Below are 14,400 nucleotides of genomic sequence, written 5' to 3'. Positions count from 1 at the left end.
TGCTTTCTTATAGAACCCAGGACCACCCACAATGGGCTGCCCCCCCCCCATCAATCACTTGTTAAGAAGATGCCATACAGGCCTGCTTGTCTACGGCCTGCTCTTATGGAGGTGTTTTCTCAACTGGGGGTCCTTCTTCTCACGTCTCCAGCTTCTGTCAAGTTAAAACTGGCCAGTATGGGGTGGAATTGTTCCTTTGGTCTGTCGCTAGTGTCCCATCTGCGGTTTGTGCACAGCCCCCAGGAAACCCACACAGCAGTGAGGAATTACCCGGGTGCCTGTGATGATTGCTTCCATCTCATAGATTTAAAAAAAGGGGTGGGGGAAGGATCCTAAATTTAAAATGAAGTTTTAGAAAAAAAAATCAGCATGTTATGATAAAGGGTTTCTCTGTAGCTTTGGAGCCTGTCCTGGAACTAGCTCTTGTAGACCAGGCTGGCCTCAAACTCACAAAGATCACCTGCCTCTGCCTCCCAAGTGCTGGGATTAAAGGCGTGCGCCACCACCGCCCAGCTCAAATCCTAGTTTCTTACGAATATGCTAAACAGTGATTTAAGGTAGTAGAAAGCATGTAAAGTCTGTATATTAATTAGTAGTAAGCTTTGTCAGTAAGCAGTAAGGTCTTGCACAGGTAAGGAGGCGTTCTGTTTGGCCCACTAGAGGGCAGCCAAGTCCTGGTGTCTGGTTTCAGCTGTTGAGCCCACTGCGGTGCTGATTCCGAAAGCAGCTGTTTAGTGTGGGCAATAAAGAGCGGCTGTGTGCCGTTAACGTTCGGCGTGGAACCCTCCAGTCCTTTCCTTGCTGCCTCACAAGACCTGTGAAGCCTTCCTCCCTCTGTGAAGAGCTAGGTACCTTATTTATTTATACCTAGGCCTGCTTTCAGTCTGCGGATAATTCAAATTCCTTAGATTATGAAGAAAGGCAATTACATAACGCTATAATTATTTTTGGCAGAGAAACTCAGGGCCAGGCACGAGCTCCTGCTTTGCCCTTCATGTGGTACATGGAGCTCTTTGTCCTGGCCAAGACACGTGAGCAGGAACTCAAGATAAGGGCAAAGGCTCTCGGAGACTTCTCTTTCTGGACAGCCTAGCAAAAGCTGCGCTGGTTGCAAGCAGTCTCAGCCCCAGCGGCTGCATTGCAAACTGAGTGCCTTTGTTACTGAGTAAACAAACCCTACCGAGTCAAATGGACCACTGGCAACTCCCCAGCCTTCTCCCAGAGGGAAGCCAAAGCAGGTTTGTGGTTGAGCCAGCTCAGAACTTCACCTTCATCCTGCTGGCCTCCTCTGAAGGACTCCTTCAGTTTATCCACTTCAGAAGTCACTAAGTCAGCTCAGCATAACCAAACACGTGTGCTCAGTTTCCTCAAATGAGGTCTAAACCGAGAACTAAACTCAGTGGTCACCCTCAGAGCTCTCAATCTAGAGACTTCGTTCCATCCAGCTTGCTCCCTTTTTGATCCTTCTAATTCTTGCCAACGTAATAATCCAAAGCCGTTTTCTTTCTCTTTTAGCCTCATCCACAACGTAAGTGACTGTGGGAAGAAATCTAAGCCTGTACTAGATTGCAGCATTTGTCTTCTTTCCGTAGATTGTATCCCTGCCCATCGATATGGGACTCACGGTCCCTCTCAGAAGGTCAAGTCTTGTCAGTCATGGTCACGTGACTTGTTTGGGTATGTGAACCAAAGTACGGACCAGAAGTTTTAAGACCATGAGTTTAAATGAGACCAAGGGTCAAGGGGCAGCGTTACACGGGAGGAAAGAAAGCGGGGACATGATGTGATTATATTATAACCTAAAAAGTTATTTTTAAGAAGCGGCTTAAACATTGAAGGTGCAGCAATCTAGGTTTGTTTATTAGGTTGGTTGGTTTTGGTTTTTAGTGTGTGTGTGTGTGTGTGTTCACCTTTGCTCTGATCCAGATAGAGACTTCTGCTTGCTTTCGGGTCTTGCAATGGGAAGACACTATAAGGAGCTACCACCTACCAAGACTTAACAATTATAGTATAAGTGAAAACTCTACATTGTTGTAAGCCACTAAAATTTTTAGGATCACTGCAGTGAAGTCACCTAATGCAAATACCAAGTTGTAAATAATAAATGGAAGATATAAATGTGATAGTCTCAATTCCCAATCACCTTTATTTATATAAAAGTATATTAAATAAATTATCTCAATATATACAAATAGAAACTATATACATAGAAAATCCCATATATAACACCTTTAAAATTAATATAAATATATGCAGTGTTAACCATAGACACTTTTAAGTACCTTAAGTCATAAAAACTCAATGTAGTTTCTTTGTGTAGTAGTCTTATAAAAATAGAGTTGGCTATCAAATCTTTAATCCCCACCATTGTCAGTTAAAGTGCTAAATTGTAATACATAGCAGAAAGATGCCCCAAGCAGAAATATTCTGCATTTAACACAATAATATGAAAGTTTGCCAATTGCTTTGAACTTTCAAAAGTACCTAGAAGGGGGGAAAAAAGAAACCAACTACTACTTTACAGAAAGACAGCTTTAGAAAAGTCCATCCAATTTCCTTTTACTGTCCTGTAGCCTATGAAATCAGCTTCTCAAAGGTTCTCCCAAAAGTCCACCCGGGTTATATGAAAGGCGTCTGTCCCCCGTTGACCTAGTGTCTTCCTGAGTGTAGTATATAATACACAGCCTAAAGCATTTGTGCAAAAGACGCCGTAGTGTTAACCAGTCCATACCATTCAGTACATTCGAAAGTGGCAAATGCTAGTGTCGGGATCAGCGGTGGCTGGAACAGCAGGTCACAGAGGGAGCCTTTCTGAACCAAGGTCTTCAAGCTCCGCGTCCTCTGCTCCCATCAGAGGTCTCGGTAACAGTGCCGTTCAAGGAGTGTGGTAGTTAGCAGCCTCAGCCTCCTGCCTCTATACTGAGCGCAGCGGGGAGTTCTCCTTCCTCTTCTGCCCGGCTCTGCCATTTCTGTGCTTGCACAGATATATGGACAGGAGGATGATAAAGATGGTGACCACGAACACCACTGATCCCACAATGATGAGTGTTTCTGGAAAAAAAAAATCAAATCAAAGTCAACTTGGAGGCTCAAATCCCACTCACAGGTAGGCATGACCCAAGTTACACCCTCCTGCTTTTTTGAAGTCTATTTCTTCCACATTTCCTACCATGTTTACCTGACCTCATATGCTTGAGAGAAACCGACAGTGGATGGCTGGAGCCACCCCGTGCCCCTCGGCTAGAGAAGAGCTTCCAGAGCCGGATGTAAGAGCAGGCATTGGAAAGGTAGACAAAAGGGACCCCGAGTTTGGTGGCAGAGGTTATAATAGAAGATGAATGGGAAGAGCAAAGAGACAAGCCTACTCCTGCAGGAGATGAAGAGACATTAGCTGGCTGGTGGAGGAAGGAGGTTTCCTGGAAGAAGCCTTGGAAATACCTCAGAGGACAGAGATGAGGCAGGGAAACAGGCAGAGGCTGAGGCAGCAGAATTAGAGTAAGGCTTAGGAAGGGGAACCTCGGGGCCTGTGGGTCAGGAGCTGGCCCAGAAGGGAGGGCCCAATGGAGGGGGAGCTTCCTGCCAATAGTAGTAAGAGGGCAGAATGCGTAAATGTGTTCTTGCATTTTAAAAAATTGTGGTTTTTAGGTTAGCATTTAAGGTAATGGGTTTAATTATGGCATTTTCATAACTACATGCAATTAGACTTTGCTCTCATTCATTCCTTGCCCCCATGCCCCTTTGTCTCTCTCCAGTCCTCCCCCTAGACAGACCACCCTCTTCTTTCTTATCACGTCTATCCCATTATCCCCCCACTTATAACTCTCTCTTCTCTCTCATAGCCCCCTTTCTAGTTTCATGACCTACACACACACACACACATATACACACACATATATACACATACACACACACAAATGCACACATGTATATAATTTTAAATCTAGGCTTCCACATAGAAGGAAAAATGTGGTTTTTGTCTTTCTGAGTCTGGCTTACTTGAAACTTCAACAGGGGCCAGGCCACTACTACTGCCCCTTGCTGCTTCTTCCCTGATAGCATGCAGATCCCTAGAGAGATACCTTCAGACTCCCAGGCACGACACTGAGCACCCAGAGTGTGTGTTCATGTGCACACATGCGCGCGTGCGCACACACACACACACCCTGTAGTAACAGTTCTTCATAGGTGCCCTGAAAATATCCATGTCCAGAGACCACTGCCCCCAGATCACGCTGCCAGGAGAAACAGGCCGAGATGGCTGTGACTGGAGACCTAAGCCCTAGCTGTGCTCTGCATACGCAGTGGTCCATAGAATTTGGCCCATTGCAAGTGCTTGATAACCAAGGGGCCACTTGGAATCATTTCTAAATGCCTCAAAGAGAACCCAAAAAGAAACCCTAAAGTCGTTTCTCCCCGAACGTTTGCACCATAGAGGTACATGTTGGGGGCAGTCAAGCCTCCCAGGCCACTGACAGCCACGGCCACTGACAGCCACGGCCATAGCCACGGCCACTCACCTCCCATTATACTTTCCCATTGGTCGGTACACTCGGTGCTGCTTTCTGGGCTCTTTTGATTATCTTTCCTGGAGCGAATCAGAGCGTGGACAGTGAAGCAGTAGCTGCCATCGTGTTCCATTTGAACGAAGAAGTCATTCGTGTGTGTATAGATTGGTTTCTGTGGAAAGATAAGAGTTCTTGTTTCAACTAGGCTCAGAGTGACTTCTTTCCCCTTATTTAGTCACCGAGGAAGGCAAAAAACCCTGGGCTCTAAGCAAAGTCTACGACATCATTGACAGAGGAGGATTAGAAGTTGCTTGGCTAATCAGTAACTCCTGATAACTGCTAAGGATGCCTTCACCAAGGCTGAAAAGATACAGCTTGGGTAAATCCAACTTAGTTCAGCCCCTCTTTTTATCTGAAGGAAAAAGAGAATTTACTACTGAACCAGCGGTAAAGAGATTGTTACAAGGCCCTGGGTAACAGTCCCAGCATCACAAGCAGCTTGCACACACACACACACACACACACACACACACACATGTACGCGCATACACAAATTAATTAATAAGTCATTTTCCCCTCTGGGATCCCCAGTATGAAGATGTGGGAGAGGACAGGACCCTTGGAGATTATCCGGCCCAGCTCCTTGGTTGAGAAACTGGAATCTCTGAAAGTGCCTGCCCAAGGGCACAGGGTGACTAACAAAAGTGGCAGGAGAATGAAGACCTGTCGTTCATGCCACCACGCCAACCCCTATTCCTCTACATTTGAACTGGGAAAGAAGTGGGCTGCGGAGAATCAAGGATCTCTAAAGAAGGCATAAAAATAAGTGAAAAATTTCTCACTATTCCTGTGCTTGTCTCTTTCCGATAAGAAAGTCCATAGCTCAAGTCCTTGCCAAAAACATCCCGCAGGGTGAGGAATGTGCCATTCTGCCTTCTGACTAGCGTAGGAGTGTCTTCTACCGTCACGCTCAGGTTTCGGCCAACTTGTTTAAAGTGCTGAATTACTGGTTGTCCGAGCTTTGCTGAAATGGAAAGACACAAATTACCTTGGTTGGAAATGAGAATCCATACAAAGAAAAGATCACTGAGTTATCATAATTGACAACTCCTCCATCGTGCACATAGAACATCTGTAGCAGGGATCCTAGAGCTGAGTCCCAAGACAGCACACAGCAGTGCTGTCCTCTGGAAACACAAGGAGAGCTTTCCTCACAGTCATTAGAAAATGTGAGAAGGAGCTGGTGGAATTAAAGTTAATAATAAACTTTAATAGGCCCATTAGTAGGTTAGCATTTTAACATGCAATCAATATAAGCACTTTGTGGATAGTTTACATTTTTTAAAAGCCGACATGTGTTTCATCTTGGCAGCATTAGCCGTATTTCTAGAGTTTGGTGACCATGTGTGGATGGCTGCAAGCTTCCGTAATTTATGCGCAATAAATTAGAGGCTGGGAAGACCAACTAGTGTTCCTGGTCCACCAAGGAATTTCTTTTAAGTCATCGGTTCCTGGTTCAGTTACCTTCTGTGACCTAGTTATATGATGGTCAAGTAAGTCCTCACTCTATGCAAGTCACAGGGCAGTGTGTGTGTGTGTGTGTGAGCATGTGTGCTCTGTCATGTACCACAGAGGATTTGGTCTGGATTACTGAACACTCAAGAACTATAAAGGATAATCACGGCTAGGGGAGAATGATCGTCGGTGAGCCTGCATGACATGAAGGTACCATGCAGAAACCCACGGGTAAAAACACAAAGGAGTCTGAAGAGAGAGGCTTGTTAACGAGGACTCTAGGGAAATGGTCACATTCATCTGGGTAATTAGACCATGAGTACAAATCTCAGAAGTAAAATTCTGGCCAATTGTCCCTCACCAGTCCCACCATGCATATCTCAGAGCTGTCAGAGGGGTACAGATGGGAGCACCAAAAATGCAACCCTTTAGTTTGAACCAGCAGGCCTTGCAGAGAGTGGGGTTCAGTCTTCCTAATGTGCTTCCTGTGTTCATGAAATGTCTGCTTCTAAACCGCAGCCCTGACCTCCAATCCCACCCCCAACACACAAACACACAAAAATCTCGTATTTGGCAGGAATTCACTGCATTTCCTTATTAGAGGGCAGACTAGCCTGCTGGGATAAAGGTGGAGAAGAAAGCATGCCACATGTTCAAACCCAACATGAGGGAGGCCAGCCCAGAGCTGGCAGGTACTGGCTCATCTCGAGACCAGATGGAGATCAGCCGATTGGGGAACGGACATGCCTGATTACAGATACAAGCAAGCTTCCCTGTGGATCTGTGCTCGTTTGGGGAAAAATCCTCAACTAGGACCTCTGATCTGATGAAGGGGTAGAAAATTCAGCACGTGACGTGTATTCTGGCAGAACATCCCGAGGAAAAACCACAAGCCCAGCGCAACATCCAGCTGGTTACTGGTAGGAACTGGGGGTAGACCGGAGGGGACAGTGGATGGCTGATACAGTGATCAACACACACAGTTCACATTCTGTGACCCACCCGCCACATCTGCAGAGAGTGGGAGACACACTTATTAGATGCCCCTCTCTGTGTATAGAGATATATGTTTAATCTAATGGCCAGTAGGGACCACAACGCACAAGAATATACGGACGACTAGACCAAGAATGAAGACATTGCCAACCAAGCTACTTACTGTCTCGGTAAGGTAAAAATTCTGGGGCATTTGCTAATGGCGCGTCCCCAAAGTAAGTGTTATTTGGTGGGACAGATAGGACCCTTGCGTGGTAGACCAGGTGCACGTCTTGCATGATCTCGTCTGTGAGGTCACACTCGGTGTCTTGGGTTAAGAAGCATTTGCTCTTCCAGTCTCTAGATCCAGAGCTGAAGGAAGGAAGGAGAGAAAGAAACGGGATATCAGGTTCTGTGTTCATCAGGACGGGTGACCTTCTACCGCCAGTGCGCTCTGTGCTACCAACTGGCAGCCACAGGGAAACCTGAAGAGGCATCTCCCACCCTTCGTGTTTGACGCATGAATGCATGCTCACCCAGAAGCCAGGCTGACTCTGCTGGATTTTTTAAAATTTTTAATTAATTAATTAATTTTATTTTATGTGCATTGGTGTTGGCCTGTATGCGTATCTGTGTGAGGGTGTCGGATACCCCGGGACTGGAGTCTACAGGCAGTTGTGAACTGCTGTGTGGGTGTTGGGAATTGAACCTGGATTCTGTGGAAGAGCATTGGTGCTCTTAACCGCTGAGCCATCTCCCCAGCCCCGCCCTCCCTTTTTAAAAATGCATGAACATGGAAGTTCAGAGACACTAAACAACTTTCAAAGTCACACAGTAACCAGTGGTAGAGCTTGGTTTGTTTGCCTGATCACACCACATGCTAGCTGTGAGTCCAGAATGAGAACGTGCTTCCCCAAAAAGCAGAGAAAACCAATGCAGGTAACACCCGCTCAACCCAGTGGAAGCCTCCAAGGGCAGGGGACAGAATTTGCTTTTTCCCCCACCCTACTGCCACGGAAGCTCTGAACACGTGGGCACTCTTTGGACCAAGAGTTCTGGATTTCATCTCTATACCAAGCAGTGGGACTTGGGTGTGTGCTGAATGTAAGGCTGCTACCCTTTCAGGGTGAAAACACACTTCCCATGACCACACTCATGAAAAAGAATCCAGCTTCTCCTTAAAGAGATTACAGCACATGAGGGAACCTGGGCAAAGGGACGAGCATAATATCTGGCATATAGAAATGTTGACTAACCCCTTATGATGACCATGACAGGATGTAATTATGTGGAAATCTATTATAGATAGGCTTGATTATTTAACATAGATATAGAATATGATACAACAGTGAGCAGGGGAGTCACATGTAGATTCAATTATCTAAATCCGCACAAAAGAGGTACAAAAGTGGATTCTTCAAAAACATAGCCAGACTGAAAGAATCTGGGTACAAATATTCTTTATCCTTAAAGTCACAAGCTAACTTTAAAATTAGAATATTTTATCTTCTCGTATTTTTAAAATTTTCTTCTATGATAAGTATAGAGAGGCTGTTTGGATCCAGAATGACCAAAATGCACCTTGATTCCATATCAAAAGCCAATGGTGGCTTTAATGGTTTCTTTCCACCAATAAGACAAACATGTTGTTCAGGGGCTAGGCTCTGGGTGAGGACATACAGCCAAGAGATGTGCTGTTTTGTTCTGCCCAGCTCACAAGTAGGAACATGTGCACTCTGAAAAAAATTTAGGACAGGGGCCTACATCGTCCCGGGACAACAGGTCGAGGAGAGAACAATTCTCCAGTGAGGTCCTCTGGGTGTCACCAAGAGCACAACCACTTTAAAAGTATTAAAGATCCCTCTAGGTTAGTGAAAAACTCCCCGGGCTGGAGAGATGGCTCAGTGGTTAAGAGCATTGCCCGCTCTTCCAAAGGTCCTGAGTTCAATTCCCAGCAACCACATGGTGGCTCACAACCATCTGTAAAGAGGTCTGGCGCCCTCTTCTGGCCTTCAGGCATACACACAGACAGAATATTGTATAATAAATAAATTAAAAAAAAAATTAAAAAAAAAAAACAACTCCCCAATTATTGGAAATAAAAGTCCCTCCTAGTTTGCTGAGGAGTTCCAACAGCAAACAGACACTCACTAATTGAGTTAGAGAGTGTGTCTGGACATTTGTAAATTCAGTTTCCGAATTCAGCACACACTACGGACTGGATGGCACAAGGCACGGCGTAGTGCTGAGTCTGGGCCTCGGAGGCTTCCCAGCCACCACTGAGCCTATTTTCAGAGATGATGCCGTGGACTCAGCCAAGGGGCTTTGGCACCACAGAGCTGTCCTGGGTCCAGCACTGCACAACCAAGCTTCAGCAGCATGGGTGGGGGTGGGGAGCCGGGTCCCCTGGTTAAGGTGCTGCCTCCTCCGTGGGGAGATGAGAAATAAAGGAAATCCAGGAGAAGCAGTGATGAGTGAGGTTTTCCTCCCAGCCTTGTTTCAGACTGACAGAGATGTGGCACACTCGATTCTAGGCAGCCTGGGCAATTACCAGGAGCCGTCAGCATACACTGCTAGCTTACTAGAGCTGTCTAGAAACAACATGGCTGCTATGACTCCCTTAGCCCTGGAATCCCCTTTCTCCCAAGAAAGGCGAAGGCTAGCTCAGGTCTCAGGCACTGACTGATGAAAATGCTTCCAGGATCAGCCAACTCAGAAGCAAGGGCCTGCCTGAGGAGGGTGACCTGGCTCGTAGGATACCCAAGTCTGCGGGCATCCCTAAGTTGTGCCCTGAGCTCTCGTGTTTGTAAAGCATAAGCCCTACTACTCTCAATAATGACCTCCCCTAAAAAATTACTGCTAATAAAGGCTAACATTTTAAAAACCTAGTCAATCCAAGATATATTCCCAATGTCGTTACAAATAAGATGATATATTTAGAAGATAATGGCTACTCCCAAAACCTAATCTTCTTATCTAGAAGGAAAGCATTTCCTAAGGCAAATGTCAGGTCTGCATAAAGGAAATTGATAACTTTAATAACTCTCAACTATTAAAATATAAATTGGCAAGATTTGAATTTGTTTCAGTCAGGGTCTCACTATGTAGTTCCAGTTGGCATTGAGCATATATGTAGCCTTGAACTCCTAAGCCTCTCACTTCCTATGACCAAGATGTGCAGGGAGGTATGTTCCACCATTACAAGCTCAACTAAATTTGGGGAGGGGCATGGATTAAGGATGGGACCCAAGGTTTTGTACATAGTAGAAGAGGATTCTACCACTGAACTATATCACCAGCCTTTGAACTCATAAGTTTGACTACAATGGTAATCATAGATTATGAAATTTCTTTATATATCTATGCATAGCTATACATGCATATATGCATGCGTACTCACACTCAAATTCTCTTCCCTTTGGTTTGTCAGTAGTCATGGGGTTCATTTAGAAAAACAAGACAGGCATTTAAAAGACCCACACTTGAGAGTTGTAACTATAAAATGTTCGGAACAAGCTGAAACAGCAAAACCAAGAAGCAAAAACATGCTTGACTTTTGCCAATGATGCTCTTACGTCTTTGCATCACCGCTATTGAAATAATGTCCACACCAGGCAGCCTCGATTTCTCAAGCTCCTTGTACATCTCCTAGATCCTATCAGAAGCCAAAGGCTTGCCAAGAATGTGTGAAAACCATCAAAGGAAAATGTGGCACACCCTGATACTTAGATTTAAAGTGTTGACTTACTTATTCCTGAGAGCTGTCAATCAGTGAACAGGCTTGAATGAGCCAAGCTGTCCCCAAATGGCAGAAGATATAGACAGTCCTTCCGTGTTTTCTAAGCAGCTCAGTGAGTCAGAAATTCCGCTTCCACCGAGATAATAAGTACAACCAAAATTTGATTCCCAGAGTCCATAGATGAATGAATCAAATGCTGCTTCAGGGCAGTGTAGACACTGAGATTCCTCCTACCTCTCCCTGACATGCCAGGAGCCCCAGTCTAGATAGGTAGCAACCGGGAAAAGTATATTGGTGCTTATCAGAGATTAGCTACCATTGATCCCAAAGCATACTATAAATGCCTGCGTGACTAGGCTCACCTCTCTACAGCTTATATGCACTACTTTTCCTATAATTTCCCCCAAATAACTAGACATTACATCATTTTATTTATTTGTTTTTATTGTTTAGTTATTTATTCTGCTACAGGATCCCACATACTGTAGGATGGCCTGGAACTCCCTATATATAACTAAGACTGACCGCGAATTTTTTATCTTACTGCCTCCACCTGCTGGGTGAGACCATAGCAACTCCGTGCAGTGCCCGGGACCTACTCCAGGGCTTTAAGTGCTAAGATGCACACTCAACAAACTGAGATAAATCCCCAGCTCCTGTCATACCCGTTGAAAGTATGGAAATATTTCCACCTTGATGGGACATGACAGTGCCTGGCAAAATACCATGAAATCTCTATCATTTGCTGAACAGCCCGACCTAGCAACAGTTTTAAAGAGTCAGTAAGGACAAAAACATTATCTTTTCATTTTGAATTTAGCTTACGTTATCTCAACAATGTAGACATAACCGATGGGTTTGGGTTCCCACTCCAAAATGGTCTTGAAATTAGTTGACTTCCAAGTTAAATTAAACGCCTTCTGTAGAGTACCTACAAAGAACACAAAAGAACTGTAATTGCCTGCACTTCTGTTCATGAAACACCTGCCCAGCCTCCACCATCAGAAGGAGCACATTTTAAATGTCAATTACAAAACGTCGCTAACTTATGAAGAACAGAGGCAGTGTGTGTGTGTCCATTTTTTTTTCTAGACCCATATTGTGCTCCTGATATCATCCACACCACAGTCCGTGGAAGTGCTAAAGACCCCGAAGTCCTTGTTTAAACTATTTAAGGGAAAGCCCATTTTATAACGACGTGGAAAGAGGACCCAAGGTCTACTCATGTGCCAGACCCTTCTGACGCAGGATCAAAGTAGACGCAAAGATGGGTTTGAATAAGTTTGAAAGAGGGCACGTTCCACACAGGTAAGACGATTCAGGAATGTATATAAATGAAAAAAGTCAAACTTGACAATGTAATCTAAAATATCTCTACACTGAAACTCCCACGGAGAGCAAAGTAGATGCGCAACCCACGCGGCACCTGTCACGTGGTGGGATGCCATTTCATTAAAAATACTCTGTTATTAACGTCTCTTTTTGCAAGTCCTCGGGATTCATTCAGTCTCTGCCTTGCTCCAAACATTGGGTAGATGTGGGGTATGAACTCTGTCTGCCTGAGTTTATAACAGGATTGCTTCTGCCAGATCTAAACTAAGGCCACAAGAATAGCTGTTTACTACGGGAAGGCGCACACCTTGCCAAAGATAAAATGCAAGCCACGGGAAGCACGCAGACTTGGAGAGAGACGGATCCACGCACCCGCTACCTTCAAGGGCCCAACTTCCTAGGCGGCTCTTTCCTCAAAGTCAAAGCAGGAACCACCGATCATTGTGCAACCGTGGTAAACGCACAGAGCAGGCATCTCCAGTGGCGGCAAAAGACGGGGTCGAGCATCAACTACCTCCCCGTCGTGTTTTCATTCAAACCCTCAGGACGAGCGCAGCCGAGTCCATAGGTACGGCGGGACACGTTAGGGTCCCCAAGGAACCACAGCAACCCCCCACTTAGCCAGGTACGGCCCCTGTCTCCCGTGTGCTCTGAGCTCCTCATGATCGGTGCCACTCACCTGCAGCCGGGGCCACCTGGACAAGGAGGCAGCCGAGAAAGGTGGGCACAAGCGCCGCTAGGAGGCGCGGGAGCACGGGGATCGCCATGTCCTAGGGCTGGTGGCGGGAGGTCGCAAGGCTTCGGTGGCGACGCGGAGGTTGCGCTGCGGAGGCGATCGGGGGGAGTGGGTGATGGGTACCGGCTCTACTCAGGCTGCCGGGGTCCGCGCGGGGCGCGTTATAAAGGGCAGCGCGGCCACGGGCGCCTCTCCACCCCGCGCCGCCTCCGCCGAGGCCGGCGACTCCCCGCCCCCCAGCCCCGGTCACTCATCTTGGCGGTGGGCGGCTCCCGGTCAATCCACACCCCTGCCCCGCCTCCTCCCATAGGAAACTCCGAGACCCCGAAAGGGGTGACTCACCCGTGATTCAACAGCGCCGTCGAGCACCCAGCTGCCCCTTCGGCGCAGGCGGATCCAGGTGCTGCGGACCCAGGCTGCCGGGCCGATCCCTGGATGAACCAGCCTTGGTGGCCTGCGAGGGAGAAAGGAGTCGTGTTGGAGGGACCTGAGTTGAAAGTTAAGGGAGCCTTACTTTCCCTTTGCTTTCCTTGAAGGCTGCGCCCTTAGCACAAGCTCACCGGATCATTCCCAGTAGACAAGTGCAGTTCCAAGACTCTGCCCGAGCACCCCGTGGTTAGCAGAACATTCAGTCAGTCCCTTGGTACGTTATGCAGGGCGATGCAGTAAATGCACGTGTCTGTCATGGACAAATGCCCTGGATTAGGTCTAAAGGCCACTTGGCATCTCCCCCACCCTCACCCGGTCCGGATTCCGGTTCCCATCTTCAGAGAGGGACTGAGGAGCTTAAAGCCTGGGAGAATCTGAGCTTGACGTCTGTCGTTAGGGGATTCCAGGAAGGATGGTTCTTACTCACGTTGAGGAAGACAGCTGTGGGTTTAGAGGGAATTCCTCCAAAATGCAGAGAAACAAAAAATGAAACTGAAAAATAAATGACATTGGGGCTTCCAGTTGTCTGTTTTCCTTTCTAGATGCTGGAAATGGACCCAGGAGGCCATCCATGCCAAGCACACCTCTGTCACTGAGCCTAGCCGCAGCCAGGTGTCGCCTTGCAAGCTTTGGTTTTCTTCACTTGTTTCCCGCTTTCCTTTTCTAGGTTTTGCTGTGAAGCTGTTCGGGTCTGAGGACGTCACTGATCATATTGGTAGCATTTGGCCAACGTCCTGTCAAGAGATTTCTTGTCATTCCCGGTTGACTTATTCCTTCCTTTATAGCAGCGCTTCTCAACCTTCCTGACGCTGCAACCCTTGAATACACTTCCTCAGGTTGTGCTGACCCCCACCATAAAATTATTTTCATAAATGGCTTTTTGCTACTGTTATGAATTGTAATGTAAATATCTGCGTTTTCCTATGGTCTTAGGGGCCCCCTGTGAAAGGGTCATTCAATCCCCGCAGGAGTTGCGAACCACAGGTTGAGAAACACTGCTTCCTACAATTTTTTTTTTTCACTTCCTTCAGTAAAGTCAAGCTCAGGTCCACCTTGTAGGCTCTGAGAAGTGTAAAAAGGCACTAAACTGTCTCCATACTTACAGTGACTTTGATTAGGCCTCCCGATTATGTCTGAGAACAGACAGGGCAGAACCTCCTCGATCTCCT

The 14,400-nt window shown here is 46.5% G+C and overlaps 1 protein-coding gene across 1 annotated transcript; it reads right to left on the bottom strand.

Annotated features, from left to right (window-relative positions):
* Positions 1-2,134: 2,134 nt before the first annotated feature.
* Positions 2,135-13,028, bottom strand: F3 (coagulation factor III, tissue factor). Its single transcript, XM_057793483.1, has 6 exons — positions 12,746-13,028; positions 11,560-11,665; positions 7,180-7,367; positions 5,348-5,529; positions 4,518-4,677; positions 2,135-3,051 (listed from the first exon to the last, which is right to left on the bottom strand). Exons 1-6 carry the CDS (start codon positions 12,831-12,833, stop codon positions 2,915-2,917), a joined length of 861 nt encoding a protein of 286 aa, XP_057649466.1. The 5' UTR covers positions 12,834-13,028; the 3' UTR covers positions 2,135-2,914.
* Between the last annotated feature and the right edge of the window lie 1,372 nt (positions 13,029-14,400).

Source organism: Chionomys nivalis, chromosome 18 (genome assembly GCF_950005125.1).
Source record: "Chionomys nivalis chromosome 18, mChiNiv1.1, whole genome shotgun sequence".
Taxonomy (NCBI): Eukaryota; Metazoa; Chordata; class Mammalia; order Rodentia; family Cricetidae; genus Chionomys; species Chionomys nivalis.
Note: the sequence above shows the minus strand (reverse complement) of the source record. Positions and strands in the feature narration are given on the sequence as shown.